The following is a 22,836-nucleotide window of genomic DNA, read 5'->3' as shown; positions in this document are numbered from 1 at the left end:
GCTGCACTGTGCGCTTGGAATGACTTCATAAAGTTCCTCATGACCACCCAAGCAATCAATGACAGGGCTTCCCCCATAATTGCTGGCTTCCCAAAGGTACAGGGCTGCATTGATTGTACCCACATCGCTTTGCGAGCACCTTTGCAGGATTCCGAGATGTACAGGAACAGAAAAGGTTTCCATTCCATTAATGTACAGCTCGTGTGTGACGACATGCACGTCAGTCGATGCAAAATACCCTGGCAGCACCCATGATGCGTTCATCCTACGCAACAGTGTTATATCTTCCATGTTTCAGCAGCAGCAGCCAGAAGGGCAGAGCTCGCTACTGGGAGACAAAGGGTACGGCCTCGCCACCTGGCTCATGACGCCCCTACGCATAACCTAGACGGAAGCTGACCATGCATATATGTCGCACATTGCGACGCGCAGCATCATAGAGAGGACCACTGGCATATTGAAACAGCCTTTCCGATGCCTGGACCCTTCCAGAGGCTACTTGCTGTACTCCCGAGTGTCAGTCAGTTCACTGTTGTGTGCTGCAGAACTTAGACATCATGAGGCAGCAGCTACTGGTAGCGGAAGACCCACCTGCGGTGAGAGAGTGGTTGATGATGATGTGGAAGATGCAGGCGACAAGCAGGGGGAGGACGATGACGAGGATGAGGAAGCTATGCAACTGCCTGAGACCGGAGCACAACGACAGAGGGCGAGTGGGCCATCGTACCGCTTTAACAATTGCTCGAGCCTTGTGCCATCAGCTCATCCATGAACGTTTTACTGATGCCCAAGGGCTCAGTGACAACTATTCCACGTGAATATGTTTACTGTTTGGAGCTGTTCCGTAATGTTGTGTTGTGTTAATGGAACTTGATTCTGTTTTAATGTAAAATATATTTTATTCAAAAGTTCACAATGTACTAACTTAACTTTAATAAAATTATTCTTGTATCAAACTTTACTTTATCACTTAAAAACTATTTATAAATTTACATAACTTACAAAAATCTTTTAATTTGAGAAGTTGCAACAGTAACAATAACAACAGCAGCAGCAAAGAAAGGCTGCACCATCTCTCCTCCCCCTTATTCGAAGACCGCCCACTATGCTTGGTCTTGGACACTACCACCCTTGCCCGCAGTGTTTCTGGGCTTGATACCAAGCTAATTCTTTTTAACATCTCGGGTACTGCGCACCTCTTGAGCTTGGGGGGGGGGGGGGGGGGGGGGGGGCGGTGTCGGTGTCAGGCGACAAGCTGGAGGGACCAGGCGACAGCTGGCCCGGCTTGAGGCTCTTCAGAGGCTGGTGTGGGAATGATAGTTGATTCTGTCAATGGGCACGGGGTCTGGGCGTATTCCCTTATTGCAGCAGTTAACTCCAACATGCCATCCCTCATGCACCCTGACGGTGTCTCAATGACCTGCAACATTCCCTCCCTCATGGCCACTATTCCCTCACTGATGGTCCTGGATATCGTTCCCATTTCTCGTGTCATTGCTGTTACTTCTCCCAACAATCCCGCTACCTCATCACTCACCCCCACTGATGGCGTCCAGGAGTGATTGGGTAAGGTCAATGCTCTCCGCACTCAATGACATCGTCTAAACCACATCTTTAGATCCTACACCTCCGGAGAGCGCGATTGAGCTCGCTGCACCCCACCACTGGGACCCGCAACCTCGGTAGGTGGGGCCTTGGGTGTGCTTCGCTGCACAACTCTACTGGGACCCGCAACCTTGGAAGGTGTGAAGCCATGGAATGTCCCACCAATACTTAAACCACAAGTCATGGAAGGGCTATCAGCTCCATGAGCGGCACCTCCTCCAAAGTCAGTACAACAGTGGGAGCTTCATCCATCTCCATCCCCTCCCCCTCACATTGGTTTGGAGGGTTGGATTGGAAGATGGTCTCCTCTTCAGGCTCGTCTGCGTCTGAATCTTCTTCTGCATCATCAGGGTTGGCCTCAAGTTAGGAGTGGAAAGAGTGGGTGGCACGAGTAGGCTCACACATCGCAGAACAGGCAGCAGACTGATTTGAAGGACCATGATGAATTTGCAGGACTTACCCTCTCCCTCGAGTGTGGGCCCAGCTTGTGCAGTGGTGGTTGCTTTTCTCCAGGCAGGACCCATCAAAGCAGCGACCCTCTCTTCCAAGGGTGTCAGTGGGTGCAGATTTGCCGGGCCACCTCCTGTTCCAAGTTATTTCCCTTTTATGAAAATGCAACTTTTTAAAGAGAGGGTGTCTTTCTGCTGGGTGGGACACACATTTGGTCATATTTATAATTGCAATTCCATTGAATAAATGAACTTACACTAACTACTTGACCAAGGTCCTGCCACCACTTCTTACACTGGCCTCCAGATCGCGTGGTGGTCATCATTGCACAATAATCTTCTGCAACTTGGTTCCAGCATTTCTTCATTTCTTTGGGTGGAACTTTTATGGCCTCTGCTGGTGTCCAGCTCCTGCCATCTGATCTCAATCACAGAAACTAGTGGCTCCTGTAAGAAATTCTTGGTCCTTGCACCACACTGCATCTTGTATTGCTGCAGCTGCAATTTTTCCAATGCTCTCACAGCACTCAATGTTCACGCACACACGACTGGCTCTTTAAAGATGGCCGATTCCCGAATCTGTGCTGTACTGAGCATGCGTATCCATTGGAACGACGTGAAAACCTAACTCTTTTCCCGTGCACGCGTAGAAGGTGCAGCTTCGTTTATCGGCGCAGACAGCAGGCTCCTCCTCCGACGCGACTGGACAAACGGTGCGGCGCCAAATTCGAATTATACAAATCGGGGAAACTTTGGCAAATTATTTCTGGTGCAGAAAAACGGGTGTAACTCTGGCAATACACCAGAAAATGGGCTTGGGGAAAATTGAGCCTGTAGTTTATATGATCTCTCAAAATTACAGCTGACTAGATTCATCTTGCCTCCGTTGTGAGACCATTATAAACTTGTAATGCTATTTTAGTATCTATTTGAGATCTTGGCATATTTCTTTCTATTTGTATAGTTGCTTGTGTTCCCCCTTCCAACTACTGTAGTTATCCTATGTACTTTAGTAACAGACTTGTAATCATCAGTACTTCACTCTTACATAATTCACAATGTTCTCTCCAGATGCAACCCAAGCTTCAAAAGAACATTTATAATTATGCTGCTTCTTGTTTTTCAGTTCAAAGTGGATGGCTTGAGTGCTCAGTCATGTATATAACACATGCAAAAACCTCAGATTTAGTCTGCAAATCAAGCAATTAGAAAGTTCTCATGCAGTTTCTGCTTGGATGATAAAAAGTGCTCCTTTGATGGGTCAGATTAGTTCGGAACATACAGATTAAGTTCCAGGTTCTAGGCGACTCTACTTATCTTCCCCCTTCACCTTCCCTCCCTCCACAGGAAAGTAATTAGTTGGTCTTTAAGAGATCTAGAACATCAAGGTGACTGGGACACAGAAAGCTGTCCTGTGCAAGTCCTTCCACCGTATTGATGAGCGCTCAGGTTTGGTACGGCAGTTGCTGAAGTTGTTATTTAGAGGCGGAATATGAGACAAGGCACTCATGGAGTAGGTTGCAGAAATACATGCAGTTGCTTCAAGATGCACACCTCCAAATATTGAAACCACCACTCAGTGGGGTACGGAAAACAGTGGCAATGCACGCTCACATTTTGTTAGCAGAGCTGCTCATCATGAGTAGTTCCAGGTATCGCGCCATCAATATTTTGAAATATCAACACTGCAGGTATATTTTTGTAATCGTGTGTCATTTTCCGCCAATTTTTTCCCTTTCTCTGCACCTAAAAAAAAAGGTACTTACTCTTAATGGAGAAGTACCATGGATGTCATAATGGATCCTGAAACTGGCCATTCTTCACACAGACAGCAAATATCAGAAGGCGATACATTGGTGGGACCATAGATCCCCATGTGCACTTTCTGGCACCGTACAGCAGTTAAGAGCAAGATCCCTGTCCAGTCTTCATCTCCCTAAACCTTTGTCCCAGCTGAGATCTGCACAAACTGGAGATTGAACCTGGAACCTAATCTGCATGTTCAGAACTCACCTGACCCATCAAGGGAGCTGCAGATAATTAAATATAGCCCAAAGAATCCAAGAAAACAATTTTTTTTAATGCCTTTATTGAATTTTAAACAATGTAAAAGTTTCAGAACATTTAAATGTACTTGACAATGATTACAATTGAACTTCATTGGAAAACAACTGTGAGCTCACCTATCAAATGACTATAGAAACAGGTTTATTTACAAATGGTGGTTCAAAAAAATATATATAGAGAGAGTTCTTTTCTAATGGCAGATGGCAAAGGATTGAAAAGGTGGCACATTGCTAACACCAATTCAGATGGGCGGCCAACTGAACTTAACTGTTCACACAGCAAGATTCAGTATATCTAAGTCGATGAAATATTTCAAAGAGTTTGCATATTAATGGCAATTTATAACATAGGAAGTAAGATTATAGCTGCTCAAAAGCTGCACAGGTCTCAATATTTTTACACCTTCCCGTAATCAAACATTGGTACACAGAAGAAATTTTAAAAATCCATTTTGAGAAAATATTTCCAATGTAAAAGGACCAGTCATTGATCCAAGTTATATTGTATAGAAAAAAAGAATGACACTATTTGACATGCTGCCTCAGAAAACAAGTAGGCACATTTTTATCAATGTGACGTCTATCATCCAACGGATATTGAAAGCTTGGGAGAACAAGATAAAATCAATATTGGCTCTGCTGGCAGCTGTGTTATCTACTCAACATCAATAATTTCTTCCATGAAATTAGGAAAATTAATAAATGTTTGGATAAATGGTAGAAATGATAAAACCCAGCTGAGAAGAAACTCACTTGGGCTTTGTTTCCGCGTCTGTCACTTGACGAATATAGATACTGTCTTCAGGGTGTTCAATTTCACCTTTCTCATACATGTATGATGATGCTATAGCAATAGCAGAGCCATCATTGCTGAAGGCAAGCGATGCAATACTGGTCGGGTAGCGGTGGAACTGACACAATCTTTTCTTATTGAAGGGGTCCCAGATATTCACAAATCCATCAGAGCCGCCTAAATTTAAACACCAAAAAGAATTTTACTGCAATTTATCTGCTGCATTTCTTTTGTCTTTAAAATAAAACAATGCTTTAAATTATTTTTGCCAAATACAATTCCCATTGGCTTCATTTGAAACTCACTAAAAAGGTAACCTTTCAATACATTTATCAAAAAGTCAACATACAAGCTCAAGAAGTCCTGCATTCAAAATCCAAATCAATCTTCATTTGCATGCAAGTGCTTTAAAATGGTGTTTTAGCACAGTAATACAGATTACCAACATACAAGCGATGAAGGACTCCAGTTTGCAAAGATTTAAAATTTCAATCAACTCTTCACAGTTCAGCACATTTTAAAGTAAACCAAACGTTTACTGCTTTCCTGTACATTAACACCAATCTTGCTTCTTTCAATTTCTGACCAAATTCTACTTCTGTATTTTAAATCTAAGAGAGAGGTAAAGACACAACATGTGGAAGTACAGGGGCAGAGCCCAAAATAAGCATCTTAAATAAAGACTACTGCAGAGACAAGTACTTTAATAAACAGTGCTCATCAGTTCCGCATCACCGAATGACAAAATATTCACCATCCAGGACAACCTCAACCATTAGCCTGAAGGTGCACCCAATCCAACACCCACGTACCATGGCTGTAGTTTGTACTGTCTACAGTGTGCTGCATTGCAGCAACTTGTCAAGGCTTCTTCGGCAGCACCTCCCAAACCCGTTACCCCAATCACTCCCAAATCACACCAGTCAGACTTGGACACATCACCATTCCTACACCATTGCTGGGTCAAAATCTTGGCGCTTCCTACCAAACACTTTCACCACGCAGACTGCAGCGGGTCAAGGCGGCAGCTCATCACCACCTTCTCAAGGACAACTCGGGATGAGCGGTCTTTCCAATGATGCCCACATCCCAAGACTTTATAAATGCAGAAAATATTGCCACTATTTTAAGTAATTTGGGAATTCCTTCCATCTCTTCTAGCCCCCCCCGCCCCCATTACCACCTATATTTCATACAGATCATTAGCGTCAGGAGCCATTGCTCTTAAAATTTAAAAGAAAGGCTGCTTTTGGAGTTGCCTTCTGTAACCATTTCAGATGATTAATCCTCAAGATGGCTGAAACATTTTTGACTACCTATTCAGACAGGTCTTGCTTTCAGCTTGAGCAATAAAACAGTGTGGTAGTTTTGGCTTTGGGTGAAATTGGCAATCTGGGTGCAAATTGCGCTAGTTTTCAGAAGTGTTCCCCCACCCCCGCCGAGTTTCCGCACAAGCCATTTGCATACCGCCAAACATAAAATCTGCCAAGAACCAGCACAATCAGCATGTTAGAATGCAATTTTTAAAGAAAAGTTACACTTTAAAAAATGTTCCTTGATATATTCAAGAGTGGTAACTTGAAGTTTTATTAATACAGCTGAAAATGGGCTTCACACTAAAAAAATAAGCATTTTTAATCCATGTCCATCACCTGTGACTAACCAGATTTTAAAATCACTGAAAATGACTTAAAAAAAACTACAGAACCATTTGCTAATTATATTGGTGTACAGTAGTCATTTTTCTTAAATCAAAAAAAGTAAATATTCAAAAGCTTTTAAAACTGTGCCTATGACTGTTCTTGTGCCCAAAAGAACCAGCTTAATTTTAAGAGCCTCAAAGGCCCACAAACTATTGTGTTTCTCACCTGCTGTTCCCTGGCAGTTGCTCTCTACCTGCTTCCAGCACCCATCTACAACTAGGTAGACATTAGTTGCCATCTTTCTGCATACTATTCTGGAAAGCAGAAACAAGTCCAAGCTTCTCTTCTCCATCAAATGTCTGCTCCAACATCCTTCCGCCACACCATTCATCCTCTCAAGACACCAAATGTGAGGAACTCCAGTTGTGCCCAAAATCAAAGCCTCAGCCTCCCCCTCTGACCAAGTCGTCACCTAATCCTAAGTCCTGATGACACAACTACTTCAGCTCACGTCGCTATTCTTGGTCAGTCTTTAGCACCTTAAAGATCAATGATTCTCCCCATTCTTCAAAAAAAATCCTCAGACTCACACCCCCACTTACCTCCCACTACTTTTCCTTTCTCTCCAAAATCCTGTAATATGGTTTTTAAAAACCAGGATTTTCTGTTTGAGGCCCTCCAATCCAGCTTCTATTCAGCATTGAACTGCATTGATTGTCAAAAATGACACCTTGTGATGGAGGCTCAGTTTCCTCATTCTCCTTCCACCTTTTGATGCCAATTTCTCCAACATTTCTCCTCAGCAGCCCATCTCCATGATGCATTCCTGTTTTTATTCATATCCAGTGTAATGATGTTACACAATCTCCAATATCGTGTCTCCTCCTATAACCGCATGCCCACCTCGGATATTTCATAACTCCACCTAGTCTGTCCCTTCTTTTAATCATCATGTAGATGCCACGCCCTCAAGTTATCATCCAGAAGCACAGGGTCAACATTCACAAGCATAGACAGACCCTCAAGAGACTTTGTAAATGAAAATAAAGTGACTGGACACCAAACCATAGGAGGAATTAGGGTAAAACTAATAAAATTGAAAACTTCACCTAAAAAAGGTGGATAGCGGTGAGAGAAAGCTCTTGGGAAGGTGGTTTGAGCGTGCCACCAAGGAAGCTGAAGGCTCCACCACCAATGGGTGGGGCAAACATACCAAAGGACAAGAGCATAGAATGAGCTTACAGAGATGGGGAGGAGAGAGGCAGTGGAGGGATTTATGAGGAAGAAGGTTTTAAATGTGCTGGGGGACAAGGAGCCAATGCAGGTTAGTGGACAGGCATAATTGGTGATTAGGACTTGGCTAGGATAGGATATTGGCTGCTGCATTTTAGCTCTCCACCCTCTCAACTGACTCCAAGGCTGTTGTTAGATGTAGATGAGCCAAAATGTTCAGTTTTTGCCAGCAAAATCTAATCCATTCTCTAACTCCCAGCACCTATATGCCCAACTTTCACTTGTATTAACCTCCCCACCTGCTATCTAGTTATGTCCAGAGGTTTTGAATCTGATTATAGAGCTCAACCCAAGATGAACTTCTTTTTCCACAGCTGTTAGCAAAGCCACTTTCTAAACTTGCTGCAGACAAAATGTTACTGTGCTATTATAGGAAGAAGCAGCTTATAAGCATTGCTCAAGTTTTATCCATTTTAAAAACTAGCTGTTAGTGATCAAACTTCCCAATGTATTCTAACTGAATAGTCTTGCACCCAGGAGAGAAAATTAGGCAATTTACTTTTTTTTTTGCAAAGCATACAAAAGAATCAGAGGGCATAGCTTTATGAGATACACTGATCAATCACAATCAGATGCATTTTATAGCTCTTTCCATATAAATCTCCAGTGTAAATTTGAATCTTTAACACACCAAGCTGCAGATTAAAATATCTGCCATTCCAGTGGCAATCCATGAGCCAGAATCTTCACACATAAGATCAATCCAGTAATTTGTTCTACCAATTTTAAATTTCTTACCATTTTAAAAATGGTCTTTGGTTTATAATATTGGTCGAAACAGAAAAAAAATCTTTACTGAATAGGAGAACATTATGTATATTAAACTTAAACCCATCCCTTAAATTAAAAGCTGAATTTGTAACTACCCTTCAAAAACATATATAATTGCCGAAATTTATGATAAGGCACACTCAATGTTCTATATTTTCAGTTTTTAAAATGGATTCAAAAATCACTGCAAACATATGGGTATATTTTCTAAAAATTTGTAAATTTCACAAGATCGGGTTCTCTGCACTTCCAGCTGCAAATGGTGATTGCATCTGGTGTGATGAGTGGTTTTTATCTCATCTCTTCTCCTGTGTACCAGTGTGGCAAAAGCATTATGATTTGACATTTCCAATGCTGCTGGACCCTAAAAATTCAAACAAATACAGCAGTATTGATGAGAAAAGTGTTAACCGTTCCATCCCCATGTCTTCTGCTGACTATGACCTGTGCTGGAAAGTAACACGAGGTGCTACCAAAGAATTTACCGATGAGTCAAGCCAGTTTTAAACATGGTGCCGAGACCTGTAACGATTGGGGTGGGGGGAGGGGGTTGAAAGAGACTGGTTGGAGAATCCAAGGAAACAGAACCAGGCCAGGAACTGGTGAAAGGCAGCACATAAAATTATTCAGACATGAGGTTTTATTTTGATATACATGTCAAACCAATTTTATTATAGCAGGCATGCCCAAGCCAAGACTTCAATACATCGATTTCAAGACTCCACTGTAGTTAAAAATATTAGTTAAGGAATTTCAAATTTTAAAGAAATACAATAAAACAGACTTCACACTTGTTTTGATAAACAAATCTGAAAAAAATGTCCAATTTAATCTAAACTACACCTGCAAACCCATTAGTGCTTACATACAAGTCATTTATTTAAACCTGAAATAGCTGAAAATATAACTCGACCAAAATAGGATATATATTTTTTTTTTAAAAAAGGAGAGTTCATTAATCAAATTTTTTTTTTAATGTTATATCTTACCAGTAGCGAATGTGTTGTGAACACTGTGGAATGAAATGGCGTTGACTGGATAGATCTGTTCAAGATTGTTTTCTTTTAATCGATGACATTTAAAAGCATATTTTTTCTTCTGCACTTCTGGGTTAGGATCAAGGTACTCCACTGCCACGCGTCCTTCAATTGAACTGAGAACATAGCCCTAAAAGGAGGGGAAAATTCAGATTATGTAAAAACTCAATCCTGAAGTTACACAAACTAGATTTTAAAAACCCTTTCCCATGAATCAGCAGCTGTTGATCCTCTCAATATCTTAATACTTCATCATTAGATGCATGACAGGTGAATCAATTCATAATTTAGCTCTCATTTGCCACTGCTCATAACCTATTCTGAACACAAAATATATATTAGAAATACAGGTGTCTGACTAGTACCTGTAAATTGTGGCCCAGTAGAATTGACCAAGAGTACACGCAGAGTACATAACTGATAGCTGCCGATACTTTGGTTTATGTCTTGAGCTGGCAACAAGAGTTCTTCACGTGCGATTTTGCATGCACCCACAGACTTCCATAACCCTGTTGTAGTGCTGCGCTTCTCATATCAAATATCCCATACCATGTTTAAAAAGATATGAATCCAACAGATCATCTGGACACTTCGAAACACTGCTTTCCACTGGGTTAGAATTCTATTACACGAATGCAAAGCCAAAGTCATGATTCAATACCTACTAGAGATAGTGTCTCACTTTCTGGCTTCAGTGCGTTCAGGAGTTAGATTGGCACTTGACTACTGTGTTGCCCATTTGCATCAGTGGGCATCCAAAACTGCTTTGCATCGACAAGAATGCAATTTAACCGCATTGTTAAACTAAGTCTATTCTTTGGTAGCTTTTCTAATCTAACAACTAATTTAGCTTTCCCACTACAAGTATTGTGGCAGCAGCAGCAAAGACAAAGTCATCAAGTTGTCAAAAATGGTTGTCACCAGATTAACTGCTACCTGCACAACTGAAAGACTTCTACTTCATATAGAAACATAGAAGCATCGAAGCATAGAAAATAGGTGCAGGAGTAGGTCATTCGGTCCTTCGAACCTGCACTGCCATTCAATATCATGGCTGATCATTCCTTCAGTACCCCTTTCCTGCTTTCTCTCCATACCCCTTGATCCCCTTAACCATAAGGGCCATATCTAACTCCCTCTTGAATATATCCAGTGAACTGGCATCAACAACTCTCTGCGGCAGGGAATGCCTCAGGTTAACAACTCTCTGAATGAAGAAGTTTCTCCTCATCTCAGTCCTAAATGGCCTACCCCTTATCCTAAGACCATGTCCCCTGGTTCTGGACTTCCCCAACATCGGGAACATTCTTCCCACATCTAACCTGTCCAGTCCCGTCAGAATCTTATACATTTCTATGAGATCCCCTCTCATCCTTCTAAACTCCAGTGAATAAAGGCCCAGTTGATTCAGTCTCTCCTCATATGACAGTCCAGCCATCCCTTGAATTAGTCTGGTGAACCTTCGCTGCACTCACTCAATAGCAAGAACGTCCTTCCTCAGACTCGGAGACCAAAACTGAACACAATATTCCAGGTGAGGCCTCACTAAGGCCCTGTACAGCTGCATGAAGACCTCCCTGCTTCTATATTCAAATCCCCTAGCTATGAAGGCCAACATACCATTTGCCTTCTTTACCGCCTGCTGTACCTGCGTACCCACTTTCAGTGACTGATGAACCATGACACCCAGCTCTCGTTGCATCTCCCCTTTTCCTAGTCTGCCACCATTCAGATAATATTCTGCTTTTGTGTTTTTGCCCCCAAAATGGATAACCTCACATTTATCCACATTATACTGCATCTGCCATGTATTTGTCCACTCACCTAACCTGTCCAAGTCACCCTGCAGCCTCTTAGCGTCCTCCTCACAGCTCACACCTCCACCCAGTTTAGTGTCATCCGCAAACTTGGAGATATTACACTCTATTCCTTCATCTAAATTATTAATGTATATTGTAAAGAGCTGGGGTCCCAGCACGGAGCCCTGTGGCACTCCAATAGTCACTGCCTGCCATTCTGAAAAGGACCCGTTTATCCCCACTCTCTGTTTCCTGTCTGCCAAACAGTTTCCTATCCACGTCAGTATATTACCCCCAATACCATGCGCTTTGATTTTGCACACCACTCTCTTGTGCGGGACCTTGTCAAAAGCCTTTTGAAAGTCCAAATACACCACATCCACTGGTTCTCCCTTGTCCACTCTGCTAGTTACAACCTCAAAAAATTCCAGAAGATTCGTCAAGCATGATTTCCCCTTCATAAATCCATGCCGGCTTGGTCCGATCCCGTCACTGCTTTCCAAATGCGCTGCTATTTCATCCTTAATAATTGATTCTAACATTTTCCCCACTACTGATGTCAGGCTAACCAGTCTATAATTACTCATTTTCTCTCTCCCTCCTTTTTAAAAAAGTGGTGTTACATTAGCTACCCTCCAGTCCATAGGAACTGATCCAGAATCAATACTGCTGGAAAATGATCACCAATGCATCAACTATTTCGAGGGCCACTTCCTTGAGTACTCTGGGATGCAAACTATCAGGCCCCAGAGATTTCAGACTTCAATCCCATCAATTTCCCTTACACAATTTTCCGCCTAATAAGGATATCCTTCAGTTCCTCCTTCTCACTAGACCCACTGTTCCCTAGTACTTTCGGAAGGTTATTTGTATGTTCCTTCCGAATAGCACAAAAAAATTCCATTAAAAACATTTTCATGTCCGATTTGCTGCATCCACAAGGCATGCCGATTAATTACTTCTTTCAAAAACAAATCAAGACAGCACTCATTTTATGCCTGTAGAGAAGCCAATATGTACCTCAATTGTAGAATAAGCAGGCAGCAGCTTTACTTTGGCCAACCACCCTCATTAAACCATCAATGTTTAACTAGCAAAGTGAAACATACATAATCACCTTGAAAATTGAAAGCAGAAATCGATTCAGCCAGAGTAAAATAAGTTGGACGAAGGTGGACAATTGCAGTATCATACAAGAGGGTGGTAAATTCCGAGGGTGTCTGTACCTTACACGGGGGAGGGGGGGCGCATTAAAAGCATTAGGAAAGAGCAGTCGTTGATTGCTCATAAAGGTGCACAAGCAGAATGAGATAGCTATAGGAAAAGCAAATTGGGTTTTAGGTTGTATTACTAGGTATAACACCAAGCTATATAAGGCTTTGATGAATTTGCACTTGAAAAGTACCTATACTCTGTCCTGTTTTAGTCCCTTCATCTGGTGAAGGATAGTGAGGCTTTGGAAATGGTGCAGAATACAGTCACCAGAATAAAACCAAATCTTAGATCTCTTATTTAAGAGTACAAGCTCAAAAAAAGTTAGAATTATTACTTTGGAAGAAAGTAGTGTAGAACATGATTGAGGTTTTTAAATGAAATGATTGGATATGGTTTGGTTACAGAAATGCACTTTGATGCTAAAACCAGAGGCAAGCATGTGAAATTGGTCGACAGTGATTAGATCCATAGCCTTCTAGAAGAAATGTCCATAATATGTGAAGTATATGGGGTTGGTACAATCCTGCAAAAGGAAACATGACAAGTTCCTGAGAGAAGAGAAGAGAACGTTGCCAGTTTGAGGGCAAGTTGTTATTTAAATAGCAATGTCCGATGGACAAAAACAGTCTTCTGGAGCTCGCTCGATTTCCTTTGTAAAATTCCTTGAGCTAGAACTAATTTTTGTGCTTCCCAAGAAATAGCATTATTAGAGAAGTTAGAATGGTTTGTGTGGTTATACAACCTTTTGGATGCAGTGATCTTAATGGGCCAAATTATATTTTCTAACCCATTTTTTCCAATGTTTTGCACCATATATTGTTGTACATAGTGTACACTCAACCACTGAAATATATAATTGAACCAATTAAAAGATTTATAAACTGCCGTTGTTAAAAATGAACATTTTAAGTACCTGTTTATTTGGAAATGCTCTAATGCAGCGGGTCTGATACTTCAGACTAGATTCTCTTCTTTGCTGTACATATCCCATGTTCCTCAGGTCCCACACCAGCACACGACGGCTAGCAGTTCCAACAATTAGACGATCCCCAGACACAGAAAGTGTGTACACCTAAAAAAAAAAGGGAAAAAACAGCCCTTCACCATTTTCTCTTAAAATTGCATACATACAAGAGCAAGTAAGCATGTATATACTTATGCAACCTTCCAAATTTCAATTCGTATACTAGGGAACTACAAGCACCAAGAAAGGTAGGACAGCCTAGGGTGCTTTTTGCTTAATATTGGTGACAACCATCTGAAGCCAATTGGCATTTTACATATCTTGCAATAAAAACATCCAGTACCCAAATAAACTTTCATAGTCTGTTTAAACTCAAAATCCAAAAGAAATTACTGTGCTGGCTCTGTACAGCAAGTGTATTTATACTAACTAACTGTTTCAAGAACCAATCGTAAAATTATGTACAGACAAAAACCTGTGCATTACAAGCCACGTTTAATCTGAACTTTAAAGTTATTCTACACATAGCAATGTAAGCATGCCCTTTTTTAAACAATCTAATTATAGTCAATTCAAAAGGTTCACTGATCAAAATACTAATTTACAAGTATTTTGCATGCTTATGGTTTTTGCCGTTAGTGTATTCAACTTTTAGGAAAACTGTTCAATAATTGCAAAATGAAAGCAGTGGTCCGTGGTGGCTTTACATTCCACTAATTGTTTAATCAAGGTTGATGTTTTTTCCCCTAGTGGATTTTGCATCACTTGGCTTATTTTACAAGTTTAATTTTATGCCTTCAAGTGGGAGTTGGACTGGTTCTTGACTGGGGTGGAGATCGCATCACATTTTATAGATAACCTTGGTCCATGTGATTTTCCGAACGTTTCGATCACCCGAGAGGAGGGTCAGAGAGTAATTTTCCAGAATATTTTCCCCCATATGGTCCTGGGCTTTTAGCCTCTCCCAGGTTACATGGTTGTTTGGGGGGGGGGGGGGGGGCAGTGATGCAAAGTGTTTAGTTATGATGTCCCAGTCATCCTGAGCTATGTATGGGGCAGGCTTGATGGGCCAGCTGGTCTTTTCCTGTCCATCAATTCTGTACGTTTGCAAATTAGAAGGACTTGCAATTCACGGGAGGCAGAGGGATGAATGCATTAGGCTGTATATGAACCAAAGCTAGTAACACAGTAACCTTTGTTCCCCTACCCATGGAGCAGGAATAGCACAATTCACAAGATAGTATTCTTTCCCCCGCACCACCCAACCCCCAAACTACCTATTTTTGCCACTTTTCTTTCCTTTCACTCTTTTGAAGGCACTGGAACCTTCCACAAATGCACAGCTGAGAGCTTCAGGAGTGAGCATCAGCAGGCTATTTGACGATGACTTGGGGGGGGGGGGGGGGGGGGGGTGGAGGAGAGGAAATGTAGGAGAGAGAAAAATCACAATCGGTCCTCGGCTAACACCCAATCCTATCCTCACCCAACCTTCTGCAGTATCTATCGGTCAGAAATCACGAGATATATTTTGGGTACAGCATCCAACCTATTCCTCACAAACCTGGGGTGGGGCTGAAGCCAACTGGCATCAAATCTGGGATCTTAGAGGTTTAGCTACAGTAAAGTATTCCAAAAAGACACTGTAAAGTTCCACTTTTCCAGATTACTGACTGACATACAATTTGGTGTCATCAACATATTTAGTAATGTGTTGCCTATATGCTGTCCTCCAGATCATTAAGGAACCCTGGGGAACCCTACTCATGACTGGACCCCATTGGGGACGTTCTTCCAGTTTCATCCTCTACACCAGGAAACCTAACTTTCTCAAACAATCCTTCATGTTGCACTTCATCGAATTTACTCATTGATTTGTTTGCTGTGCTCCCCAATACCTTCACTAGATGCTGGAACTCTGAAGTAAGCTAATAAAAGGAAATATACAAAAGGAATAAGGGTTTGGGAGAGGACTAAATAAAGGATGGCTCCAACTGGAGACAAAGGTCACCCACTTTGTACGATAGTCATAAACTAGATCATCATGAGCAAAGCAATATTGAGTAGAAACACAGAGCAGAGCTTAAAGGTGCAAACATAGGATGTGGAGCATGCAGATGTTGTTAGCTTCACTGAAAAAAAGTCAACATCAGCTTCCCAAACACTCTTATGCCCATTGCACAACAAACCAAAACAATTAAGAGAAACTGAAGGAAGTGAGTCAGAGTTTGAGGTGGAGGAAATGGCATCCAAATTTACACACATGGCAAAGTAAGCAAGCTTAAAAAATTGATGAGATGCCTTTGATCTTGATAATGGGACAGACGCAAGAGAGGAGATGCTTGCCGATTTCTTGTGCAAGAATATTGGCTTTCAACTAGGAAGATAGTGACCAACATTGAAATAATGCAAAACAGAAACTTGTGCAACAGAACAATACAGCAGAAGATGGTAATGAACAGAACGTGTACAGTATGGCTGAAGATCTGTTGTCTTCCAAGATGGTAGAACAAGTGCCCGATGGAGAGAAGAGATATGAAAACCAAAGACTGAGATGGCGGGATCGTGTATGAGAAGATCTGAATGGAAGAGAACAAACAGGCAGACAACCTGTAGAAAATGGTAGCGCATTATGATTTCTATGGCCAGTGTGGTTATGATGAACAAGCCTTCTTTGGAATGGCAATTCTACAGTAATAGTTCAAACTATTATATATTATACACACAGCAATTATTTCTATCTGCACTAGTCATCATTGTATTCTGTTCATAACCAAATATTAATTTAGCTAATTCATGAAAGCATTAATTGACAGCATCAATTACTCTAAGATTTGATTTCAAATACCCACTACATGGTGAAGGGATGTGAAAAAAAATTAATCTCAAATCAAAGTTAAGTAGCCTGCTTGTATTAACCATCATTAGAAGTTGTTGTATCTTTTTAAACCAGGAGTTACTCCCATTCTTCCTTCTTACTTTTCTCAAGCAGCTCTGAAATAAGCTTATGTTGCTTACAAGTGGTGCATTTAAATTAAACATAAATTTCAATGGAATTCAGCCAGCAGATTCAACACTGAAAAACAGCTAACTTGTCAGCTAGGAATTTGCAGGCTGGGTGCTTCCAGTTTGTAGTACTTAGCTGCTGAATCAAAGGCCACTCATTCCTCTCCTAACCACCACCAACTGGGAACATCCCACCAAGCCCCCCTTCCCTCACCACATGGCAGAATTTCCAGTGACCCATTCTGCCAAGCTCCAAACACGTCAGTGCCAATTCTATCTTCAGAACAAAGCAGTGTTCCCACTGCCCAAAATGCAATACCTCCAACAAAACCAATGAGCAAGAACAGCTCCACATGCCTATTACTACTTTAGATTAACTACCCTCCTTTATTCTTCCAATGATATGCAGCCTCTATGCAGTGCAGGTATAAAGCGTGACTTGATTGGTTCTGGGAACTACTTGCTTGGTCATTTGCACAGCAACTCTAATGAAATTAGACCCCAAAAGGTGCTGCATGAGCTGGGATCAGACTTACAGCAAGAATGGGAATGAAGGGGAGAGAATTCTGGAAGGTGATTGAAGAAATGTTCAAAGACAGGTTTTGAGGAGGCTGTTGAAGGTGGAGAGGTAGAGGGATTTAGAAACAGACTTCTAGAATACAGAGGTCTGATAGCTGAAGGCTCTGCCAATGATGGTAGTGTACCCAAGGGTGGGGGGCAGAAAGGTGCTGAGACGAGGAATAAGAGCATGGTAGGCCAGCACCATAAGAACTCAGATTGTGACTGGAGACATAGAGCTGGATGATATTGTAAGCAAGATTATAAATTTTACAATCAATTCATTGAGACACAGGGATTTCGGATAGGAAGTATTCAGCAGAATTTTAAACGATTTGTAGTTGGTATAAGCTGAAGTTCGGCAGCAGGGTACAGAAACGGGGCAAGAAAATTGTTCGAGAAATCGATCCTGGAGCTGACAAAGGCCTGACAGTGCTTCAGCAATGGTGAGGGCAAGATAGAGATTGATGTGGAAATAGGAGAGGATCTAGGGTGTGAAGTTCAGCTCAGGGTTCAACAACACAGATTGAACTAGATGGCGGAATACAGCAGTAGGATGCAGAGTTTCCAACAGGAGCTGAACAGGATGGATTCAATCTTACCAATGTTAAAAAGGAGCTCATCCACAGCTTGATGTTTGACAAGCAGTCAAACAATAGCAACAATTGTGGAGGCAGAGGTGTAACTTGGGTGTTGCCAACATACATAGAAAGCAGACTGCCAGTGGTCAACAAGGACAGCATGCAAACTAAAAAAAGAGGGGAGCAAGTATGGAACCCTCAGGTGCATTATTGTGGCTGCAGGAAGAGGAGCCACGGCAGAAACTGTGCTAGTTATGCTGTAAAAAGGAGGGAATAAAGAGCACAAAACCATAGAAGTGGGTCAGGAGTTTGAAGAGCACAAGGAGAAATAAATACTGCACCATGGTTGCAGTCGAAAGACTGTCATTCGGTGATTTTACCACAGGCAGGCCGGGAGCTTTGGGAGGATGGAAGGCAGATTGAAACGGGGAATTATAAGCGGAGAACTAGGACATAGAGAAGATGTCTCACAAATTAGCTTCCACTTCTCTGTCCCAAGAACCCTTCGTACCTATGCTACTGATCCATTTCATTTTGAAGTAATAAAACATTATGTGGCAGCATTGTAATTAATTTCTAAACCTGACTGGACAGCATTGAACTAAACCATCTATTTAGCTATTCCTGGTTGGTCACAAGTTTACCTCGTGTCTTTGAACTATATTAAAACGAACATCTGAAAGTTTCTGAAATCCTCCTCCTCCTTTTGGTGTTGCAGCAAGTGGCCCACTGCAGCACCAACTCGCAGTAGCAGAATCCAACTTGGAGGCAGAAATCGGAGCCTACCCCGCATGCAAAAGGTGCACTGACCCAGGAAAAAGGGTTAGGATGGCAACAGAGTGAACTCCCACCCTGACCCTCCTCTACCACCATCAAAAGTGCCCCGAGTAAATTCCCAGCCATGTTAACTGGGAATCTAGGAATAGCTACACAGTGAAAGTTATGTTTCTGTCCTGACCGATATAGTGGTAGTGGATAAAATAATGGAACGATTTCTTTGCCCAAAAGAAACTGGGAAGCAAGTTTTGGTAAGAACGTCAGTCGAGTCCCAAGGACCACCTGACAGAATGCCAGGTCAAATGCTGCTCTAAAATGAGGACTTACAATTCAATAGATCTGCAAGTCTAATGGCAACAGTGCAATCTTCCAGACAAGAAGCTTTAGATCACACATTTGAAGAAGAAATTGAAAGGATGGATGTTTTAACTTCTATAGAACTAAATGAAGCTCCCAATTGGGAACCAATACAAGTCTACCAGGGCATTATTTCCAAATAGCCTGCTTAAACAGGACACAGACACAATCCCCATACAAACCAAGTATAGGTAATGAAAAACCAAAATAGCTGTAACATTCCCAATTAAAACAGAGTGCTAAATCAACTTCAAATAAATGCTAGAGATACCCTACAAAGTAAATGGCATTTATGAGAAGGGGCTAACTGGTTGTCAAAATGGGAAATATTTGTTACAGTCATTAGTGCATGACCTACTTGATCTAATCAAGATATCTATTATTGAAGATATTAACAGTCGTAACTTTCAATAAATCACATCTGAAGTTCACATGTAACAGTTGCCCCGCCACCCCACCCCACGCGCCATTTGAGAGCAAGTCTCTCCTACGGGACCATGAAATCATAAGACGTAAACAATCTGCCCTTATATTGTCTACCTCAGCTAAGTGTTCAATCCAAGAGTACTGCCTCACAATTCAGGCACCAATGTCTTAATTGGACTGCTTCCCGATTGAGGCATTTCTAGAAATGAATGTGGCAAATAAAATACTATTGCTTGTCCATCCACATACCAATTTACTAACAGCAAATGCTCACCAGCCAATATGTTAAAACTTTTCTTTCACCCATCTGCCTTGACACGAACATGTGTATTATTACGGTGCAAGAGGTTCCCTTCTTGGATTCTCAAGTCTAAGCCTGCTCACTTCTTGACATCCAAGAAAGCAGTAATCTGTGAAACTATTGACTGAGCACATTTAGCCAAAGTGATTCTCATTCTCCACCAACATACAAACTGGAGTTATGTCGGCCCCTTTATCCACCTTCAGTTTGTCTTCTCCCCATTTATTCAACATCAACTACCAAGAGCATATTGATCCCCATAAATTATCTAGGTCATGATGTGCAAACTGCGGTCAATGAGCCTTGGCAATCTGCTCTTTAATACCCAGGCAACTACTTTCAACTTGCAATTCTTATTCATTGCTTTGTTCGGTTTGAATTTTGTGTCCTGGAATTTGGAAAGTGTAATGTCCTTACACACTACTATAAATTCACACGAGGCACATTCTGCAGACAAGGTCACTCTGTGACCTGAACCTTTATTCACAGGACGAAGAAGTGGGACCTCCCTTTATAAACCTGGATGACCAGGTGAGGTGAGGAGTGTCTCAGACAAGTTCACCCCTGTGGTCAAGGTGTGCATTTCTTAGGTGTATACAGTATGCAGTGTTGTTATGAAGGTTAGTTACATGAAGGTTACATACATGACATTGCCTCTCCTTCCCCTCCCCTCAACATCTTATGGGGTCAAAGATTAAGTCTTTCAGGCAGTCGACGCTCTCGTGAACGCCGCAGTTGGGGCTCTGGTTGTTGAGCCTTGACATGCATCTCTGTCACCTGTGGTGATTCTGGCTTGTCCGGGCTGGCCGCAGGGACTGTGCATGCTGCTGAATGTTCTCGTTGCTCGTTCACTGGCGGTGGTGTGGGCACCATTTCATGATCTTCCTCAGGTTCCTCCGTGTCCATGCTGAACCTTTTTTTTTAAAAACTTGGTCCAGATGCTTGCGGCAATATCCAGTTAAGTCTGACCGCTATGACCCTATTTCACTCTTTGCCAATTACAGTACTCTCAAGCCACTTGGGCCCCAAAGCGTGATTAAGAACAAATACAGGGTCATCGATTTCTATACATCTCTCCTTTGAGTTACAGTCATGGCACTCATTTTGGGACTGGCGCTTGCCCTCAACAATGTCTGACAGGACAGGGTGAATGAGGGACAGCCAAGTTTTAAGCGTACATTTCATAAGTAGTTCCGCGGGCGGGGCTCCCGTGAGCGAATGCGGTCGGGACCTATAGGCCAGCAGGAGGCCCGATAGGCGGCATTGAAGGGATGGTCCGGTTTTATGATTTGGACCGCACGTTCCGCCTGACCATTGGAAGCCGGCTTGAACAGTGCCATCCTGACATGTTTGATGCTATTATCCGACATGAACTCCTGGAATTCATAGCTAGTGAAACACGGGCCGTTGTCGCTAACCAGGATGTCCGGCAAGCCGTGGGTCGCAAACACCACACGCAGATTCTCCACAGTGGTGGACGTCGTGCACGAATTCAATATGATGCACTCGATTAATTTAGAGTTCGCATCAACAATGAAGAACATTATTCCCATGAACGGGCCCGCATAGTCTACGTGAATACGTGACCATGGCCTGGTGGGCCAGGGCGACGGGCTGAGTGGGGCCTCCCTGGGGGTATTGCCCAGCTGGGCACACGTCGTGCACCTGCGAACAGTGTTCCAGGTCTGAGTCAATTCCCGGCCACCATACATGTGACCGGGCAATGGCCTTCATTAGCACGATGCCTGGGTACTCACTGGAGTTCCCTGATGAATGCTTCCCTTCTGGGGCATGACTACCCGGCTGCCCCATAGTAGGCAGTCGGCTTGGATGGAGAGCTCATCCATTCGTCTATGAAACGGTCTGACCTCCTTGGGGCATGCTCCATGTGCGGGTGCCCAATCCCAGTCAGGACACATTTCTTAAATCAAGGATAGGAGGGGATCTCTGTTGGTCCAGATTTTGATCTGACGGGCTGTGATGGGGGAACCCGCGCTGTCAAAGGCTTCAACGGCCATGACCATCTCAGCACTTTGCTCCGCTGCCCCCTCAGTGGTGGCCAGTGGAAGCCTGCTGAGCGCGTCAGCGCAATTTTCGGTGCCTGGCCAGTGCCATATGGTGTAGTCATACGCAGCCAGCGAGATAGCCCATCGCTGTATGCGAGCTGACGCATTGACATTGACAGCTTTGCTGTCTGACAACAGGAATGTTAACTGCTTGTGATCTGTTTTTAACTCAAACCTTCAGCCAAAAAAAGGTACTGGTGCATCTTTTTCACCCCGTAGACACATGCGAGTGCTTCCTTTTCAACCGTCCCATATCCCCGTTCTGCTTGGGAGAACGACCTGGAGGCATAAGCCACAGGTTGGAGCTGGCCCTCATCATTACTCTGCTGAAACACGCACCCAACGCCATAGGATGATGCATCACGTCAAAACCAATTTCTTACAGGGATTGTACAGAGTCAACAGCTTATTAGAACAAAGCAGATTCCGCGCCCGATTGAAAGCCTGTTCCTGACAGGCCCCCTAAAACCAATCGCAACCCTTACGCAGGAGCACGTGTAGCGGCTCCAACAATGTGCTTAAGTTCGGCAGAAAGTTTCCGAAATAGTTCAAGAGTCCCGGAAATGAACGCAACTCTGATGTGTTGCCGGGCCTGCGCGCACAATGAATCGCCTCAGTTTTGGATTAGGTAGGCCGGATCCCGTCTGCACACACACACATGGACTTCTTTAGTGACAGGCCTACCCGGTACAGTCGGCGTAGCACCTCCTCCAGATTGTGGAGGTGTTCCTCGGTGTCTCAATCCGTGAGAAGGATGTCGTCCTGAAATACGATTGTTCCAGGGATGGATTTGAGCAGGATTTCCATGTTCCTTTGAAAGATAGCGGCCGCAGATCAAATGCCAAACGGACACCTGTTGTAGACAAACAGCCCCTTGTACGTGGTGATGGTGGTCAGTAGCTTGGATTCTTCGGCCAGTTCCTGGGTCATGTAGGCTGAAGTGAGGTCCAACTTGGTGAACAGCTTGCCACCTGCCAGCATGGCAAAAAGATCCTCCGCTCTCGGAAGCGGGTATTGGCCGTGTAGTCGCCACAGACCCTGACCGAGCCGTTTTTTTGGACAGGGACGATGGGGCTGGCCCAGTCGCTGAATTCAACGGGCAAAATTATGCCCTCTCTTAGCAACCTGTCCA

General features: G+C 42.9%; 1 protein-coding gene across 3 annotated transcripts in view; it reads right to left on the bottom strand.

The window, feature by feature from the left end:
* Positions 1-4,143: 4,143 nt before the first annotated feature.
* bub3 (BUB3 mitotic checkpoint protein) overlaps positions 4,144-22,836 on the bottom strand; it is a 38,436-nt gene continuing 19,743 nt past the window's right edge. For all 3 annotated transcript variants that reach the window (XM_070875003.1, XM_070875004.1, XM_070875002.1), the window contains exons 5-7: positions 13,585-13,743; positions 9,610-9,787; positions 4,144-5,090 (exon numbers count right to left, since the gene is read on the bottom strand). In XM_070875003.1, the coding sequence (XP_070731104.1) occupies positions 4,870-5,090; positions 9,610-9,787; positions 13,585-13,743 (558 nt within the window). In that variant the 3' untranslated portion in view covers positions 4,144-4,869. The remainder of the gene's footprint in view (positions 5,091-9,609; positions 9,788-13,584; positions 13,744-22,836) is intronic.

This window comes from Pristiophorus japonicus, chromosome 3 (assembly GCF_044704955.1).
Source record: "Pristiophorus japonicus isolate sPriJap1 chromosome 3, sPriJap1.hap1, whole genome shotgun sequence".
Taxonomy (NCBI): domain Eukaryota; kingdom Metazoa; phylum Chordata; class Chondrichthyes; family Pristiophoridae; genus Pristiophorus; species Pristiophorus japonicus.
Note: the sequence above shows the minus strand (reverse complement) of the source record. Positions and strands in the feature narration are given on the sequence as shown.